This window comes from Geotrypetes seraphini, chromosome 2, assembly GCF_902459505.1.
Source record: "Geotrypetes seraphini chromosome 2, aGeoSer1.1, whole genome shotgun sequence".
Lineage (NCBI taxonomy): Eukaryota > Metazoa > Chordata > Amphibia > Gymnophiona > Dermophiidae > Geotrypetes > Geotrypetes seraphini.
In genome coordinates this window covers 491,234,180-491,254,788 of record NC_047085.1, presented here as the reverse complement: position 1 = coordinate 491,254,788, position 20,609 = coordinate 491,234,180, and the positions used below count along the sequence as shown (strand labels likewise).

General features: G+C 48.4%; 1 protein-coding gene across 4 annotated transcripts in view; it reads right to left on the bottom strand.

The window, feature by feature from the left end:
• SETD2 (SET domain containing 2, histone lysine methyltransferase) overlaps positions 1-20,609 on the bottom strand; it is a 282,749-nt gene that overhangs the window by 182,789 nt on the left and 79,351 nt on the right. For all 4 annotated transcript variants that reach the window (XM_033931879.1, XM_033931878.1, XM_033931876.1 and 1 more), the window contains one exon: positions 3,297-3,374. In XM_033931879.1, the coding sequence (XP_033787770.1) occupies positions 3,297-3,374 (78 nt within the window). The remainder of the gene's footprint in view (positions 1-3,296; positions 3,375-20,609) is intronic.

Sequence of the window (20,609 nt, the reverse complement as noted above, 5' to 3'; positions counted from 1 at the left end):
CATATAGGACATAAATGTTGCAGAGCAACAGAGACTATCTATTCAGAACCACATGGGCCAAAACAAAACAATCTGAGGGATCTGCCCATATATCCCTCAGTACATCCAGAGTCTTCCTAATCAGAATCAATACTCCAGCCTTCCGATATACCACTTCTGCTCCTATCACCTTACCTACCCACCAATGCTTAAATTTCTCATGTTCAACAGGTCAGGTGCATTCCTTGCAAAAAGGCTAGATCCGCCTTTTGATGGCTCAAGGTTTGAAATATTTTTTGTCATTTAACTGGAGAGGCCACCCCATTAACATTCCAAGAAATCAATTTAATCATTAGTCTCACTCTAAAGTATAAATGGATTAAACTAATCATATAGTAGCAATTAGTAGGGGAGACCATCCCAGCCCACAAAAACATTTATATCTGATTTATTTTTCCTTATTTTATCTTTTCCCTTGGCTTTATGAAAAATTTCCTTCTCGTTGTTTTTGTATTTATTGTTGTGCAGGTGCCTACTTTGTTTTCTATTTATAATGAAGAAGCAGTATTCCTTCACTTGGAGTACATACATACTGGCTTCTGAAAGTATCTGTGGCTCAAATGAAGATTGTTTCTACAAAGGTTGGTTATGAAGATGAGAAAACCATAGAATAGTTGCAAATAAGACTAACTGTACCAAATACGGGCCAGTCTGAATGAGCTTAAAGCTCAAAATATGAGGAGGACACTGTCAAACTGAAACATCTCAACCAACCAGAATAATCCAACACAATAATATCTGCTTCTTGTACAATCCCTCTGGAGGCTGAACTCGTAGGATCTTGCATCCTTTATAGCCTCAGCTGCAGGCTACCTGCCTGGGAGCTTCCTGTCATGCTGTTTGTTCCTGCAGTCTCGCTACAAGGGTGAAATCAGTTTCTACTGCTCATGATTTTGAGGACTGTGCCTTCATTTCTTCCGAAAGTGGTTTCCACTTTCCACATCAACCAGGAAGTTCGGCTGCCAGCTTTTGTTCCTTCAGGTTCCAAGGCTAAGAACCGTGTTTTGCAGTCTCTGGATGTGTGGCGTCTTCTTTTGATATATCTAGAGGCCACTAATGACTTCCGTCTGTCAGACCATCTGTTTGTACTGGCAGGCCCCACATGCTGGAGCCAGCCTACTTCCAAAGCTACTATCTTGTGTTTGATATGTGCGGCCATTTCCGCAGTCTATGTGGCAGCGGAGAAGAAGCCTCCCCTTGGGGTGAAGGCTCACTCTACCAGAGGAATGGCTTTTTCGTGGACTGAAATCTCATGCAGTCTTGCCTGAGGAAATTTGTCGGGTGGCCACGTGGACTTCCCTTCATACTTTTTTCAGGTTTTACCAGCTTGATGTGGCAGCTAAGGCTGATACGGCCTTTGACGCTACTGCTCTGGCGCCGAGCTTATCGGGCCCTCCCTGAGATTTGGGACTGCTTTGATACGTCCCACGAGTTCAGCCTCCAGAGGGATTGTACAAGAATGAAAGATTAGGTTTGTTACCTCTGCTAATCTTCCTTCTTATAAATCTCCTCTGGAGGCTGAACTTCTAACCTTCTGTTTTGTCTTAATTCGCAGGTCGCCTCTTCAGTAACTAGTAAGCTGGATTAGTGTCTTTGACCAGCCTCACTAAGAATTACATGCGTATTCCCTTTTGTAAACTTAAGGGTTGGTGGGGTTCCCGGGGAGCCCTTCTGATCTTCAGGCCGTGTGTATACGTTGGATAAATTTCCTATGTTTTGCAGTTTTATAATGTTCACTTTATAAGTTTGATGTTTGATTACAGTTGGCCTTTTTGGCCTTTGTTTTTTGTGTGATATTCTCATGAGCAGAATTGACTAGTAGCAGGAGTTCCCGCACCCTCTCTTTCTTTTCTTCTGTTTCCTGTTGTCCTGGATCTACCTGTTTTTTCTACTAACTGAGCATGACAGGAAGCTCCCAGGCAGGTAGCCTGAAGGGGATCAAGTTTTATTAGCCCTGCAGCTGAGCCTCCAGAGGAGATTTACAAGAAGGAAGATTAGCAGAGGTAAAAAACCTAATCTTTCATTATCACATCCAGGAAGGAAAGAGATGCTAATGACAATCCACATCATTTCCACCTGCTTCGTTTGATAAGCTAAAATTATAATATTAATTTACTTATAATACTATACAACATTAAGATTCAGCAGTTCTGGCGATTCCGTTGGTCACCTTTTTGAATTACAGGGATACAGCAATGGTATTTAGGGCATATTTCAAGAAGAAATCCGATAAATTTTGCAATACAATAATTCAAATTTTTCCTGACGTATGTTGCACCACCCAGCCACAGAGAAAAGCTTTCCTGGCTCTAAAGAGTTGGATAGTAGTAAAAGGGTCTATTTTCTTTTTACACTTTCCCTGTAAATTTTTGATAACATAACAGGGGAAACAATTGGCCTCTTTTACAAAGCCGCACTAGCAGCTGCCACGTGGCAACAGCTCCGAAGCCCTTTAAATCTCTATGGGCTTTGGGGCCATTAGTGCGGCTTTGTAAAAGAGGCCGAATATGTATTTTTTTATCAATATAATTAGAAAATGTTCTACAGGGAATAACTTCTTGAACAGGTTGAGGGATTAATATAGCAGGAGGTAATATGAATATTTAGCCAATTATTTTTTTTATTTTCATAATTTGAATTTTGTGATATTTATTTAAAGAGTTTAGTGCAATTAGAATTTCTCTTACCCTTGATGTGGGCTAACTTTAGTTAAATAGTAATTTTTTTAAAGTGGTTTTAGTATATCATATTGATATTGTAAATGTCTTTTGTTGCCTTTGTTATTATTGAAAATGTAAATTTCAAAAAGTTATTAAAAAAAGTTGACCATATGGCTTAGCTGTAATAATTTGGAGTGACACTTGAATTCCAATCTCCCTTCCAATAGGATGTGTGTGTACCACAGCAGTAATGCACCTGGGCTTCAGCAAAGAAAGGAGTTAAAGTTTGAGAGGAGACCTCCATGTAGTTCTTGCTAATCAAGGGGATCTTTTATTGCCGGAGGATCTTATTTGGGAAGTTAGGAAGAAATGGAAATAAAACAAAAAGCAAATACAGAAAATATAGTTCACATAGCTTTTTTTGGTCTTTGGTGACAACCTGAATAAGATAAAATGGATGAGATTGCAGGACTAACAAATGCCTGGAGCAACTCGTTGAGGCTATACCATACTATATCTAAGAGCTTATAGAATCACACAAACACAAAGATCTATACTCTTACTTCAAACCCTACAAATAAAGGCATACTTGCTTACTTTTTGTGTCTCACAGTTTGGTTCACAGCTGTGGTTCATGAAGCGAGAGCAGTTTCCTTTCTGGGTGGCATCAATGATCTAGGAGAAAAACACACACAAAAAACACAATTGTGAATTTCATATGGTAACAAAACTTTCTTCAGTGTAGTACCCATTCATATGTTCCATTTATTATAATTAGATGGAACTTCCATCTATATGGGTGCTGTCTACAGACTTCTGACTCAAGTGCAGCAAATTGCAGATATCTAAAAGCTGGGGAAGAAAGGAGAGGTGATTTCAACCTATTGGATGCTGATTGGAAAGTTCTGTCTGTAGAATCAGAAAGAAGTAGAGAGATAGTAGATGCCCTTCAAGGAGCTAGGCTCAGACAAATGGTGACGGAATAGATAAGGGAAAAAGCAATACTGGATCTGATGCTCACAAATGGGGAAAGTATCTCTAACATCTGAGTGGATGCCCACCTGGGCGGTAGTGATCATCAAACGGTTTGGTTTGATATAACAACTAAAGCAGAAGGTGGCCACACAATAACCGAAGTCCTGGATTTTAAACGGGTGGACTTTTGTAAAATAGAAGAGTATCTGAAGAAAGAGCTAATAGGATGGGAGGACATAAGAGAAGTGGAAAAACAGTGGTCCAAGCTGAAAGGAGCAATAAAAATGGCCGCCAACCTTAATGTGAGAAAAATAAATAAAAACAAGATAAAAAGGAAATCGATATAGAAACATGATGGCAGATAAAGGACAAATAGCCCAACTAGTCTGCCCATCCACAGTAACCATTATCTCTTCCTCTCTCCGCAAGATTCCACATGCCTATCCCAGGCCCTCTTGGGCAGAGAAAATAAAGGCATAAAGAGTTAGGCCCAGATTCTCTAAAAGTGCGTCCCGATTTTAGGTAGCTGTAGGCGTCCTACAGCTGTCTAATCAGCCAATCGGGATGCACGTTTTTTTTTAAAAAAATGCTCCCCAGGCAGGCCGCCTATATTGAAGGCGAGGCCCGCAAGACACCTAGGCCCTGATTCTGTATAGGACGCCCGGGAGAGGCGTCCTATTCAGAATCGGCCTAAACTAAACCCCGATTCTGTAACCGGCGTCCATGTTACAGACGCGGGTTAGAGAATCGGGTTAGATTAGACACGGCCCGCTACACTTATCGCGGCAAGGGATCTCTCTGCCGCTATAAGTATAGCGGGCCGTGGCCCCCTGACCGATCACTGGCAGGAGGGTGCCCAAACCCTCCTGCCCGAAGACGCACCCCCCTCCCCGACACTACCGACCGCCCCCCCCGACATTACCGATCTCCCCCCCCCGACAATATCGGTCGCTGGCAGGAGGGTGCCCAATCCCTCCTGCCCGAAGACGCCCCCCCCCCGGCGCTAACAACCCCCACTCCACCAAACCTGTTCTTACAGATGGGTCTTGCACGTCGAGCAAGCAGGCACGCCTCGTCGAAATGAGGCGGGCCCGCCCCTTCCCGGCCCATCCCGCCGAAGCCTAAGGCCTGATTGGCCCATGCTCTAGAAGCCTGGACCAATCAGGCCTTAGGCATAGCGGGTCCGCCCATCCCCACTTAATCTAAGGCCTGATTGGCCAATCAGACCTTAGATTTAGTAGGGATGGGCGGACCCGCTATTCCTAAGGCCTGATTGGTCCAGGCTTCTAGAACCTGGACCAATCAGGCCTTAGGCTTCGGCGGGATGGGCCGGGAAGGGGCGGGCCCGCCTCATTTCGACGAGGCGTGCCTGCTTGCTCGAAGTGCAAGACCCATCTGTAAGAACAGGTTTGGTGGAGTGGGGGTTGTTAGCGCCGGGGGGGGGTGTGCGTCTTCGGGCAGGAGGGATTGGGCACCCTCCTGCCAGCGACCGATATTGTCGGGGGGGGGGGGGGGCGATCGGTAGTGTCGGGTGGGGGGGGGGCGGTCGGTAGTGTCGGGGAGGGGGGTGCGTCTTCGGGCAGGAGGGTTTGGGCACCCTCCTGCCAGTGATCGGTCAGGGGCCACGGCCCGCTATACTTATAGCGGCAGAGAGATCCCTTGCCGCGATAAGTATAGCGGCCGCGTTTACTTACAATGTAGACCAGCATTTTGCTGGCCTACATTTTTAAGCTTCTCATCTACTAGGGAGACGCGTAGGGCCGCCTAGGTTCAGCCTAAGGCCCTTAGACGAGCTTAGGCATCTTGCGGGTCTCCCTAGGCTCCCTGAGGCGCCTTCAGGCCTGCCTGGGGAGCATTTTTTTTTTTAAAACGTGCATCCCGATTGGCTGATTAGACAGCTGTAGGACGCCTACAGCTGCCTAAAATCGGGACGCACTTTTAGAGAATCTGGGCCTTAGCGTTCATGAGATATAAAAATACTCAAGAGGAGGAGCATAAAAAGGAATACCAGATGAATGAAAATGAAAGAATCCAAAAGAGAGAGATATTTAGGGCAAAAATGCAGGTGGAAGAGCAAATGGCTAGAAATATAAAAAAAGGGAGACAAACTTTTTCAGGTATATTAGTGACAGAAGAAAGACAAAAAATGGAATTGTGAGAGTGAAAGATGCTATGAACTGCTATGTGGAGAGTGATCAGGAAAAAGCAAACATGCTCTGCGTTCAAGGAGAAACATCCTGGAGAAGAGCCACGACTGGTAGGCAAAATTACAAGTGAGAATGGAATGGGTACCATGCCGTTCACAGAAGAAAGTGTTCATGAACAACTCGAAAAACTGAAGATGGACAAAGCCATGAGAATGGATGGGATCCATACCAGGATACCGAGGGAGCTCAGAGAGGTTCTGGCAGCTCCACTTAAAAATTTGTTAAATAAATCTCTGGAGACAGGAGTGGTTCCATGAGACTGGAGAAGAGCAGAAGTAGTTCCTCTTTACAAAAGTGGTCATAGAGATGAAAAGGAAAACTACAGGCTGGTAAGCCTCACTTCGGTTATTGGAAAAATTATAGAAGCATTGCTGTAGGAGGACAGTGGAATTCCTGGAATCAAATGGGTTACAAGATCCGAGACAACATGGCTTTATTAGAGGTAAATCATGCCAAATGAATCTGACTGAATTCTTTGACTGAGTAACCAGAGAAATAGATCAAGAAAGTGTGCTAGATATAACTTACTTTGATTTCAGCAAAGCTTCTGACAGTTTCTCATAGGAGGTTCCTGAACAAACTTGACTGGCTAAAGTTAGGACCCAAAGTGGTGAACTGGATTAGAAACTGGTTGATGGACAGACGTCAGAGGGTGATGGTTAATGGAATTTGTTCGGAGAAAGGAAAGATGAGTAGTAGAGTGCCTTAGGATCAGTGCTGGGGCCGATCTGTTCAATATGTTTGTGAGTGATATTGCCGAAGAGTTAGGTTTGCCTTTTTGTGGATGATACCAAGATTGGTAACAAACTGGACACTCCAGGAGAGGAAAACATGAAAAAGATCAGCAAAAGTTAGATTTCTGGCAACTAAAATTCAATGTAAAAAATTGCAGAGTGATGCATATTAAGAAGAATAATCCAAATCATAGTTACCAGATGCTAGTGTCCACCTTGGGGGTCAGTGCTCAAGAAAAAGATCTGGGTGTCATCTCGTGAGATGCCGCTCAGCACTGGGCAAAAGAGCAAAATCGCATGCCTGCTCGTGCTTCTTCTCAGCGGCCGAAGATGCTCACAGGCAGCCAATTAACAGCAGGGTAGGAACTTGGAAAGTTTGTTCCTGCCCGCTGCACCTCCACCGACGATCACCAGTAGAGGTATGAGCCTGAGGCTAGGACAGGAAGGGCAGCAAGCTGCAGAGCCTGGAAGGTAGGGAGGGTGCAGAGTCTGTCAGGGGAGGGAAGGAAGAAAGGGGGCTGGGTGCAATGCCTGACAGGGGAGGAAGGGAAGGGTACTGGGTGCTGTGCCTGGCAGAAAGGGAGCTGGGTGTAATGCCTGACAGGGGAGGGAGGGAAGAGTGCTGGGTGCAGTGCCTGGCAGAAAGGGAGCTGGGTGCAGACCCTGACAGGGCAGGGCACTTGAATATTAAGCCGCCCGACTTATATTCAAGTCAACCATTTTTCCTCCTTTTCTGGGGGAAAAGGGGGGTCTCGACTTATATTCGGATCGACTTATATTCAAGTGTATACGGTAATACTGTTATAATGCCTCTGTATTGCTCGATGGTGTAACCTCACCTTGAGTATTGCGGTTCAGTTCTGGTCTCCTTATCTCAAATAAGATATAGTGTCATTAGAAAAGGTTCAAAGAGGATACTGGGAACTTCAGACTTTACCCCAGGGGATATGGAAGGCTCCCTGTTTCGACCCTATCTTTATGGAGAGGATGCAGTATATAAACTTAAGGTTTAGTTTAGTTTATTACTTCCTACAGGTTGACTGACTGAGATTGTCTCCACACTTGGACACCCTCTGCTTACTTAAATACGTGATGTGTAGAGGGCCCAGTTGAAACTATGGAATATTGAGTGTTCACCTAAGGATATGCTCCCTATTGTGGGGAACCTAGATTTCCTTTCGGGCTTGGATAATAGATCAATTATAATAATAATAATTTTATTTTTATATACCGCCAAAGCCATAGTAGTTCGAGGCGGTTTACAATAAGAAGAGCTGGACAATCAGCGAAAAAAATAACAATGAAGTCTTTGAGTACATGAATATTTGTAGGGAGGGAGAGAGACAGAGTAAAAGCTACAATGTAGAGACTTCGAGTACATGTAAGTAGTATACAGGGATAAGGATTTAAGAGTTCTTGGTTACAAATTGGTTAAACAGGTTGGTTTTAATTAGTTTTCTGAAGCTGAGGTAGGATGAGGAGTGCTTGATGAAGTTGCCTAGCCAGCTGTTCTGTTGGCCTGCTTGGGCCAACTCCAATTTAGCACATGTATTAGCATTTGTGAATGAGGAGGGTAGCATAGTGAAGTTTGAAGACTTTATGGATAATCCAGCGGTCCAGAATAATGACCAATACACTTATTTGCAGCTAAAACATTATATCAGTCATTTAAAGAGAGCTGGCTGGTGGTAGGAGTGGGACGCAAATTGGGGGACTTATTTACATCTGCTGAGGACTGGGTGCCTTCTGTGTCATACTACCATACAATATTATGGACTTTGTCCCAGAGACGAAATTATAATCTCTGAGATGTCAGATGGGAGCATGACTTGGGATCTCGGATTGAATATGATAGGGTTGAGAGGGCATTCAGTTTAATAATTGCAACAACTTTCAGTGTATATTATCAAGAAAGCACAGTTACTTACCGTAACAGGTGTTATCCAGGGACAGCAGGCATATATTCTCACATGTGGGTGACGTCATCTACGGAGCCCCGGCGCGGACAGCTTTTCAAGCAAACTTGATTGAAGTTTCAAGTTTGCACACTGCACCACGCATGTGCGTGCCTTCTCGCCCACTAGAGGGCGCATCCCACCTCGTGGTCCTCAGTTCCATAACTAGCAAGGAAGCCATCCCCGGGGAGGCGGGCGGGTTGTGAGAATATATGCCTGCTGTCCCTGGATAACACCTGTTACGGTAAGTAACTGTGCTTTATCCCAGGACAAGCAGGCATGATATTCTCACATGTGGGTGACCTCCAAGCTAACCAAAAAAGGGCAGGTGGGAGGATGGCAATTTAGGAAAACAGATTTTGCAAAACTGACTGGCCAAACCGGCCGTCACTCCTGGATAAAGTGTCCAGACAGTAATGAGAGGTGAATGTATGAACCGAAGACCAAGTGGCAGCCTTACATATGTCCTCCATCGGAGTGGATCGGAGGAAAGCTATCGAAGCTGCCATCGCTCGGACCTTGTGCCCCGTGACTCGACCCGGGGGAGGAAGGCCAGCCTGAGCGTAGCAAAAGGAAATGCAAGCGGCCAACCAGTTAGACAGAGTGCGCTTGGAAACTGGATGCCCTAATCGATTGGGATCGAAGGACAAAAACAATTGAGGAACCTTCCGATGAGGCCTGGTGCGTTGAAGATAATATGCCAACGCCCTCTTACAGTCAAGCGTGTGAAGCGCCGTCTCGCCAGGATGGGAGTGGGGCTTCGGGAAGAACACAGGAAGGACAATGGACTGATTGAGGTGGAAGTCAGAAACAACTTTAGGTAAAAACTTAGGATGGGTGCGGAGAACCACCTTGTCGTGATGAAAGACAGTGAAAGGAGGGTCCGCAACCAAGGCTTGCAACTCCCCAATCCGCCTGGCGGAGGTGAGGGCAATTAGAAACACCGCCTTCCAAGTCAGAAATTTCAAGAGGGACTTGTTGAGTGGCTCAAACGGGGGTTTCATCAGTTGAGCCAGAACCACATTCAAATTCCACACGACAGACGGAGGCTTAAGAGGGGGACAAACCCTGAGTAACCCTTTCATGAAGCGTGTCACCAAGGGATGGAGTGACAGAGGGCGTCCCTCCAGAGGTTGGTGGAAAGCAGAAATCGCACTGAGATGAACCCGCACCGAAGTGGTTTTCAAGCCGGAGCGCGACAAATGAAACAAATATTCTAAAACCGAGGATACCGGAACTGATACCGGATCCAGGTGAAAAGACGAGCACCAGGTGGAAAACCTGGTCCATTTCTGCGCATAGCAAAGCCTCGTCGAGATCTTGCGGGAGGCTTCCAACACCTCCTTCACCGATTGAGACAGGTCCGGAGGAGTCAGGGAACAAGAAACCAGGCTGTCAGGTGCAATGACTGCAGATTGGGATGTAACATGGATCCTTGACTCTGAGACAGCAGAGAAGGAGAGACAGGCAGGGGAAGAGGCTCTCTGGCACTGAGCTGGAGCAGCAGGGAGAACCAGTGCTGACGCGGCCACCGAGGTGCTATGAGAATCATCGTGGCCGTGGACGATTTTAGGTGTACCAACGTTCGCATGATCAGAGGGAACGGAGGGAATGCATACAGGAACCTCCCTTCCCAGTCGAGTAGGAAGGCATCCGCTTCCAGACGGTCCTGCGAGTACATCCGAGAACAATATAGTGGTAGTTTGTGTGTCTCCGGAGAGGCAAACAGATCCACCTGTGGCGTTCCCCAGCGAGCGAAAACCTCGCGTAGAACTGCTGAGTGTAGAGTCCACTCGTGCGGTTGCAGAAGTCGACTCAGTTTGTCCGCCAGGCAATTCCGTTCTCCTTGGATGTAGACCGCCCGGAGGAAGATGTTCCGGGAGGCCGCCCACTCCCAGAGGCGAAGAGCTTCGGAGCAGAGGGGCCATGACCCCGTTCCTCCCTGCTTGTTCACATAATACATTGCCACCTGATTGTCCGTGCGGACGAGGACCACCTGGTCCTGCAATATGTGAACGAAGGCTCGAAGTGCTAGGAAGATGGCTCGCAGCTCTAGCACGTTGATATGACACTGACGGTCTTCTGACGACCACAGGCCCTGCGTGCGAAGACCGTCGAGATGGGCTCCCCACGCGTACTCCGAGGAGTCCGTGGTGAGGACCTTGCGAAAAGGCGGAGTGCGAAACAATAGCCCCATGGACAGATTTGAAGAGTCTGTCCACCAACGCAGCGATTTCCGCAAGGGCGGAGTTACCGAAATGAGGCGAGACACCGGGTCGCACTCCTGACGCCACTGGGACGCGAGGGTCCACTGAGGGATCCTCAGATGTAGCCTCGCAAATGGCGTGACATGTACCGTCGAGGCCATATGGCCCAGCAGCATCATCATGCGCTTGGCCGACACCCTCGATAGTTGAGAGACCTGGCGGCTCATCCGTACCAAGGTTTCCAACCGCTGGGTCGGCAGGTAGGAGCGTAGGCGCACCGTGTCCAGCACCGCACCTATGAATTGAAGAGACTGCGACGGCCTCAACTGAGACTTTGGAAAGTTTATCTCGAACCCGAGAGTTTGCAGGAAGGCAATAGACTGTCGGGTCGCTGAGATAACCCCCTCCCTGGTCGGGGCTTTGATGAGCCAATCGTCCAGGTAAGGGAACACATGGAGTCCACGTGACCTGAGGGCTGCTGCAACCACCACCATGCACTTCGTGAATACTCGTGGGGACGCGGCCAGGCCGAAGGGCAGTACCCTGTACTGGAGGTGGAGGTCCCCCACCTGGAATCGTAAGAATCTTCGACAGGCGGGGTGCACCGGAACATGGGTGTATGCTTCCTTCAGGTCGAGGGAGCACATCCAGTCCCCTTCCCCCAAGAGGGGGTACAAAACCGGGAGAGATAGCATTCGAAACTTCTCCCGGGCCAGGAATTTGTTGAGCTTCCTGAGGTCCAGTATGGGGCGCAGGTCCCCGGTCTTTTTTGGGACCAAAAAGTAGCGGGAGTAAAACCCCGTACCCCACTGTTCCTTGGGGACCGGCTCGACCGCCCGAAGCTTCAAGAGGGCTTTGGCTTCGGTTATAAGGGTCGGTAGCTGCGAACGGTTGCAGGGGACTAAACTTGGGGGACTGTCCGGCGGCGAGGACACAAAGTTGAGCGAGTAGCCCTCGGAGACGATCCGGAGCACCCAAGCGTCTGAGGTAATCCCGGTCCATGCCTCCCGGAAGGACCGAAGACGGCCCCCGATAGGAAGGGGTTCCTGTGAAAGTGCGGAGGGGAACCCGCCCCGTCCGCTCAGCCCGTCAAAAGGAAGGTGCGGGCTTAGAAGGGCCCTGCGCCTGGGCTTGGGTTTGTCCCCCTCTGCCTCGCTGAGACGGACGTCTCGGAGGCGGTCTCGAGAAAGCCGGGGTCGACTTCTGAGGGTATCGGCGCGGCGGAGGCCGAAAGGGTTTCTGCGGCGGGGGCCTAGGTTTGGGGCGGACCAGGGATGCTAGAGAGCGCTCCTGTTCCGACAAGCGTTTGGTCGCCGCATCCAATGACTCGTCGAATAACTCGGACCCCACACAAGGCAAGTCTGCCAGGCGTTCCTGCAGGTTTGGGTCCATGTCGAGGGTGCGAAGCCAGGCCAAGCGGCGCATGGCCACCGCGAGGGCCGACACCCTCGAAACCAGCTCAAAGGCGTCGTACACTGCGTGGAATAGGTACAACCGCAATTGAGACAGGTTGGACATAAACTTATCGAATCCTGCTCTTTGGGAGTCCGGTAACGAGTTTCGATATTGAGGAAGGTCCTTCACCATACCACGCAAATAGGAGGAAAAGGTGAAGGCGTAATTTAGAACCCTGGTGGCCATCAGGGAATTTGAATAGAGGCGACGGCCAAACTTGTCCAGGGTCCGCCCCTCCCTGCCTGGTGGAACCGCCGCAGAAACCCGTGAGGGCTGTGATTTTTTAAGAGCAGACTCCACCAGAAGAGACTGGTGTGAGAGCTGCGCCTTATCGAACCCTTTAGGGGGAATCGTCCTATACTTCGATTCCATTTTTGAAGGCACAGACGTGACTGTAAGAGGGTTTGACAAGTTATTCAGCCAGGTTTGCAGAAGGACACTGTTGAGAGGGAGTCTAGGCACCTCCCTAGGAAGAGTGGGGAGGTCCTGTTCCTCCAAAAATTCTTTGGAATACCGAGAGCCTACCATGAGGTCAATCCCCAGGGCTTGGGCCATGTCCTGAACGAAGGATGAAAATGAGGACGGCCTAGCCTGGGGGGACGGGGTTCTCGACCGCCCCACCGAGGAGAGGGGGGAGGCCTCATGGGAATAATGAGGATCCCTAACCGATCCCGAATCCCAGGATCCCCTCTCGAGGGCCCTCGAGGGGGAAGGGGAAGTTATCCTCCTCGCAGAACCCTTGGGTGAGGACCCCGGGGTTCGTGGGACACTCTCCCGTTTCCTCGGCGAGGCGGCCCGGGAAGACTTCCCATGAGGTGAGCGGAGGAGCCTCGGGTTGTCGAGGCGCAACTCCGACACCTGCAGCGCCTCGCCCCCGAACGACGAGGAACGGTCGCGCCGAGGCGAGCCTCGGGGCCGCTTAGACTTCCTCGATCGACGCCCCGTCCGAGGTCGCGTCGAGGGCGAGGCGTGTCTGGAAGACCCGGAGGAAGAGGAGGAAAGACGGCGCACTCTGCGCAACTTTTCTTTGGGCCTTACACTCCGCTCAGGGGGTTCTCCCGAGGTCGAGGTCCGGGGCGGGGCCGAGACCGAGGCGAACGGGGCCACCGTACCCGAGGCCGAGGTCGCCGAGGCCGGGGCTCCCGAGGGAGCCCAGGCCGGGGCCTCCGAGACCGAAGGCGCCCCGGCCGAGGTCGAGGCCGCCGGAACCGCAGCACGCTGCAACACTTCCAGGGCTCCCGACAGCTCCGATGAGATCAGAGCTCGGAGGAGATCCTGGAAGGCCGGAATCCCCACGAAGGTGGGGAGTTCCGAGTCCGGGGCACACTCCCTGGAGGGCGACCTCGGTTTCGAGTATTCCCTCGGGGTGTGCGGAGTCGAGGTCCGATGCGGGGCCGGGGTCGACCCACCCGCCTTGGCCTGACTCGAGGATGGCTTCTTTGCTGAAGGGGATGGAACAGAGGACTTACCCGAAGCTTGCTTCACTGACGACGCCTTCGAGGAAGAGGGCCGAGGCGAGGCCGAGGCCCCCGAGGACGAGGTCAAGGCCGGGGCCGAAGCCGAGGCCGACGTCGAGGCCTTAGGCGGCACGTCGACGGCGAACAATTCGGCCATTCTTGCCTTACGGCGACGGAGGGCCCTGTTTTGGAAGGTAGCACAGCGATCACACGAGTCTGTCGGATGTTCGGGCCCAAGACAGACAATGCACCACCGGTGAGGGTCAGTGATGGAAAGCAACCTCTCGCACCGGCTGCACTTTTTGAATCCCGTAACAGGACGGGACATCCACGAAGAAAAAGAAGAAGGCCGGGAACGTACCGACGTCCCGCGGCCACGGATTCCGGGAGCCCCCGGAGCCCGATGAAAAACGAAAGACTTTTTTTTTTTTTTTTTTGAAGGGAAACGAAAAGAAAAACAGCACCGCGAACTAATTCGAAGGAAAACAAACTAAACGCGGCAGCTAGAAGGCAAAAACACTGGAGCTCAGATCCACAGGGCTTTCTTGCTCCGCGGAAAAATTTGAACTGAGGACCACGAGGTGGGATGCGCCCTCTAGTGGGCGAGAAGGCACGCACATGCGTGGTGCAGTGTGCAAACTTGAAACTTCAATCAAGTTTGCTTGAAAAGCTGTCCGCGCCGGGGCTCCGTAGATGACGTCACCCACATGTGAGAATATCATGCCTGCTTGTCCTGGGATAAAGTGCTTTTAGGGTGGTCTCCTGAGCATATGTTTCACAAGCCCAGGCTTTCCATTTTGGGCTAAACGATACTGATGTTTGTCTTAAATGTAAACAGAGAAATAATACTTTAGGGCACGCCTTTTGGTTATGCCCTCTCATTCAGACCTTTTGGAGGGAGGTTTTTTTCTTTTTTGAGGGCTTTGATCTGTATAATTATACCTCTCTCTTACCAGGCTGTGCTTTTCCTCCAATGGTAGTGGGACTTATAAGAAAGGGAGTAGGGGACTGATTCGCACGGCGCTATTGTAGGTCAGAAATACAATTGCAGAACTGGCTTGAGGACTCCCCACCATCCTTTTGGCACTAGAGAGCATCTCTTCATATGCTCATGCTTCTGGAAGCTAGAGCCACATCCCCCACATATAAATAAACAAGATAATTTTGGCAAATTTGGGACCCATACATTCAAAATCTGTCTCCTAGGGTTTGCAGTTCAGTCTTAAATTCGTTGCATCTTTAGGTAACAAGGGGGTTGTTCCTGGGTGTTGTTTTGTTTCAAGTATATGACCCATTGAATATTCATCACGAATGTGTTCTTTGCTCTTAATTTCACTGACTTGGGGTACTTGGGGTTAGGACGAGAGGCTGGGAGTGGTCAGATCAGTCAACGGTGACTCAAGATCCTATTGCTGAATTAATCTATCAAGTGCTGATATTGGTATGCTCTGTTGAGCATATTATATCTATGTTCTTATAGCGGATTCACTGTACTGACTAACTCTCAAGAGTAAGGGGAAGGCTGGGTGGGAGGTTGTGGGTGGGAGGGCTAGTGATTCCTTTTTTGTGAACTGAGCCATCATAAGAACAAAGGTAAAGGTGTCTCAGAGCTACTGACTTGGTTGTTGGAATGAGGGATCTGTGGGGTGGGGAGGAGGGGAAGGATGACTGGCATTTATAAATGATGTTCAATTATTGATGTACTGTGTGTATTTTATTTGTCAGTTTGTTATTAATAAAAAAAATGTATTTATCAGTTTGTTATTAATAACATAGTAATATAGTAACCTAGTAACATAGTAGATGACGGCAGATAAAGACTCAAATGGTCCATCCAGTCTGCCCAACCTGATTCAATTAAAAAATGTTCTTTCTTCTTAGATATTTCTGGACAAGAATCCAAAGCTCTATCTGAATAAAATAAATTTTTGATAGAAATGGTTCAAAGAAGAACAAACAAGATGATAAATGGGGTTGGAACTCCTCTCATATGAGGAAAGACTAAAGATGTTAGGACTCTTCAGCTTGGAAAAGAGACAGCTGAGGGGAGATATGATCAAAGTCTACAAAATCCTGAGTGATGTAGAATGGGTACAAGTGGACTGATTTCTTACTGCATCAAAATTTACAAAGACTAGGGGACATTCAATGAAATTACAAAGTAATACTTTGAAAACCAATAGGAGGAAATATTTATTTCACTCAGAGAATAGTTAAGCTCTAGAATGCGTTGACAGAAGATGTGGTAAAAGCGGTTAATGTAGCTGGTTTGGACAAGTTTCTGGAGGAAAAGTCCATAAACTGCTGTTGAGACAGATTTGGGAGAAGCCACTGCTTGCCCTGGATTGGTGGCATAGAATGCTGCTACTATTTGGGTTTTTGCTAGGTACTTGTGACTTGGATTGGCCTCTGTGAAGATGAAATGCTGGGCTAGATGGACCATTGGTCTGAACTGGTAAGGCTATTCTTATGAACCATCCACCATCGGGGAGAGTGACAGAGGTCTGAGGTGACTTGGATTGGAGCAGATAGATGTCATGGGGCTTGAGACCATCAAGTCGACAGGATCCATTGTGGTACTAAGGTGAAGAAATGCAAATGGAGTAATGTGTACCATCAACGCCATGTAACTGAGAAGGAATAACATCAGATGTGCAGAAGTAATTGAAGGGTGGACACTGCTTGACACAAATGAACAAGATTGTTGAGACTCTACTTTGGTAGAAAAGCTTGACCTGTGTAGTATCCAAGAGAGCCCCTATGAACACCTGCAACTGAGAAGGGTGTAAATGTGGATTTTGGTAGTCAACAGCAAACCCAAGCAGCTCCAGGAAACGAACTGTTGAATTGGTGGCATGTTGACCTGTTTGTGATGTTGGAGTCTTGATCAACCAGTCGTCCAAGTTTGGAAATGGGACTGGCCACACAGACATGCCAACAGAGCAGTCGGGCACCTTAGGGGGCACTGCTGTGAACTTCACTTAAAGGGCACCAGGTACACATTTTACCATAACCCCCTTATAGTGTATACTGAACCCTCCAAAACGCCCCAAAACTTACTATACCCACCTGCTTACCACCCCAACAGCCCTTATGGCTGCAGGTGTCACCTATACTACAGTACAATAGATTTTGAGAGAGTTTTGGTGGCCTCATACTTTCCACCATAAGCATTAATGTAGTGGGTAGGGCGGGATATGGGTCTGGATTCCTCTCTATGATTCACACCACCACCCACCAGGTTACTCCAGACATCTGCTTGCTAGTCTACTAAGATTTCCCATAATATCTGCAGCTGTCAAAGAGGCTGGTATGTACTGTTTCGTTCACATCTTTGGGGTGTGGGAGGGGTCATGACTTCATGCATCCAGTGGTCATCTGGTCAGTTTGAGTACTTTTTGGAAGATTAGGTTTGTTTATACCTTCGATAATCTTCTTTCTGTTAGTCCCTGTAGGATTCCATACGCTAGGGGTTCAATCCCAACCCGCATTCCGGGAGTTGCAGAAATCCACAAACTTTTCTGAGCACATGCAAACATATCCAGTTACATCCCAAAGCCAAGCAACTTACTTGAACAATCTGTGGCAAGTGGGTATGGGGGAGGATCCCCAGCAACATAAGTAATTCTTAAACTGGTTTGCTCTGCAAAATATTAACAAGCGATAAACAGGCACAAAGGCAACTCAGAAAAAAACATTGTTGAACAATGTAGAACTAACCTGCTGTGTGCAATAAGCACCCCAAGAAAGGCCTTCGGTAATGTATATACTCAGAGAAAACGCTCCACAGGATCTGTCAACTTGCTGGAAAACGTTCAAACCTGTAAGGAGAATCATCAAGGCAGAAAGAAGCAGGCTATTCCAAACAACTGAATGTACACAGAGAGGGATGGTCATATGGAATCCTACAGGGACTAAGAGCAAGAAGATTGTCGAAGGTATAAACCTAATCTTCCATTCTGTTATGTCACTTCCGGATTCCACACAATAGGTGACATGCTAAAGCAACGGTAACATCTAGGGAGGGACAGAAGAGCCTGCCCTCAACACCGAGGTCGCTGAAAGCGGCATCAGAATGAGCCACCACATCTACTCGGTAAAAATCGGGTAAAATTATAAAAAGAGGACCAAGTAGCCACCCTGCAAAGTTCATCAGGATGAATCGCACGAGACTGCCCATGACACAGCCACACTTCCAGTCAAGTGGGTGTTAAGCGAAATCGGTGGCTGCTTGCCATGGGCGATGGACATTGTGAAAATGGCCATTCGAATCCATGAAGTGATCAAAGCCTTGGCCATGGCCGACCATGGCAAAGCGCAGCAGTCAGGACAAACAGGAAATCCTGTCCTGCCAGCCAACTTGCACAAGATCTGATCCTTTCACTCTGAGCCTGAAAAAGGAAAAGCAGACAAATGAACAGGTGCAACAGGCCCAAAAAGACCAGATATGCCCGACAGCTGCATCAAATGAGTGGGATCTGAAGAATACACCTTTAAGAAGAGCCAAGTAGAATCTGGTGAAAAGGCCCACCCTGCAACCATGACAGGGCTCTGTTGAGGTACATGCCCTGTGCCGAAACAGTCCCCAGACTCAGAACACAGGAGTTTTGCGCCAGACTGCAGGACGGCCTCTGGGCAAGATTTTCTTCAGAAGGCACGGGCCCAAGATTACTCGAAGGAGGCAAAGTCCAAAACTCCCACCCCCTTCCCACTATTGCATGCAGTACACAATCGCTGATATGGCACCGATCCAATACAATCCATGTCCACATTCACCAGATTAGGGGCTGGGGAGTCCATTCCAAATGATTTTGAATCAAATCGAGGGGGTTTTGAGGCAGAAATAAAAAAGTTAGAAAACAAGATCATTTTTAAAATCTAAGATAGACGCCGTCACAACTTTGTGCCAAAAACGGCAAAAATAAAACACGAAAATAAAAAATAGTGATTTGGGGTCTGGGGAGGTGGACGACCTGAACCCTACCCTCAGAAATTGTGAAAAATAACTTTTTAAGCATTCAGCAAGCCACCCCCGAAGTTTCCATAGGAAATAATGGAGGTGTACTCACAGTTCTGCAGTGCCATGCCTGTCAGCAGTATTAACAGCGGCTGAATGGAGGAAAAGGATTTTCTGCTTCAGAAACTTCTCCAAATGATCAGAGTTGAAGATCTTCGGATTGCTAGTCAGCCGGACACCGACTATGACCTCCACCCCCCACGGATCTTTGCCATGCGGTCGGGAGCGGGAAAGGCAGTCTGTGCCTTGAAACCCAGGTGGGTTTCACTCCAGACGCATATAACCTGCACTTGTGCTTAAAACCCATGACAAGGTCACTGGGCAAGCAAACTCCCAGGGGAAGGGGCCCCGAGTATAGGAAGGGAGGCACACAGCAAGCTGGCTCCACAGATCCACCAGAGTTTCTCTGTGAAGTAGTTCGGCACTGCGGGACCGCGTCCTTTTCTCCAACAGGGGACCACTCGGAAGGGTTCTCAAGACACTGAAACCACCGAGAAAGCGAACTTTAAGCGAAAACACAAGAAAAGAAGCAGAGCAACTGGAAGAGACTTCTGCACAGATTGCTTGCAGAACTTGTAACTGGATATGCTCTCTAGCCCTCAGGCTAAGGGGATGGAGCATGTGCTCAGTGTTGGATTTCTGCAACTCCTGGATTGCGGGTTGGGCTTGAATACCTAGCATATGGAATCCGGAAGGGGCATAACAGAAATACTGAATATTCTATCTCTGCAAAGCACAAAGAAGAACTACCGTATTTTTCACTTCATAAGACGCACCCTAGATTTAGAGGAGGAAAATAAGGAAAAAACCAACACATTCTGAACCAAATTGTGTAACAATATATACCAGGTTCTGCACCCACCCCCCTTCCCTGCTAGGCTCTGTACCCTGTCCCACTGCACTGTAACCTGCCCCCCAGTACCTTTTCTAATCCCCCTCGGTCCCTTTTTTATGGTACAATTTTTATTGAACAGAGAAGGAAACAGGTAATGTTCAAACTTTTTTGTATTCAACAACAATACCCAGCACACACACACCCAAGGACAGTAAAAGAACATGCCAGAAAGAGTAAAACAAGGCACTGTCCCCCCTTAGCCCACTCCCTATAATAAAGTGTAATGACAAACAAATCAAGGAAAGGCGACTCGCGAGAAATGAAGGCACCATTCAGAAAGTGGAGCGAGCCCAGGAAGGCGGGCGGAGAGCTTGCGCCTGCCGGCCAATACACCACTGGACGGGGTGTTTTAAAAAGGAACAGGGATTTAAAAAGGTACTGGGGGATGTTTTAAAAAGAATCGACTGGGGGGTTGTTAAAAATTTGTATCTTCGCTGCATAAGACGCACCGACATTTCCACCTACTTTTGGGTGGGAAAAAAGTGTGTCTTATGGAGCAAAAAATACTGTACAGTGGTACCTTGGTTTACGAGCATAATCCGTTCCAGGATCATGCTCGTAATCCAAAATGCTCGTTTATCAAAGCAAAGTTCCCCATAGGCCTTAATGCAAACTCAGAAGATTCGTCCTGCGTGCTTATACGTGGTGAGCGTGTTGTCGGGGCAGCGGCTGACTTAGGAGAAGAGAGGTGAAGCCGCACGCATGCTCATTCAGGATGGCAGCAGGCTTAGATGGAAGCCGGGAGGCGCTGACTGATGGCAGAGGCATCGGCCGAAGCAGGAGGGCAGCCGCACGGGGACCCCGAGAGAAGGAAGGCACCACTTTGGAATCGCTGCAGCACCCGCAGGTACTCACCCCTGGGCCACCATTGCTGAGTGCTCGTTTATCGGGGCAGTGCTCGGTTTACGAAACAAAAGTTTGCTGAGTGTTTTGCTCGTCTTGCAAAACACTCGTAAACCGAGGTACCACTGTACTATGTTTTTCTGTTTCCATCTACTAGACCAGTGG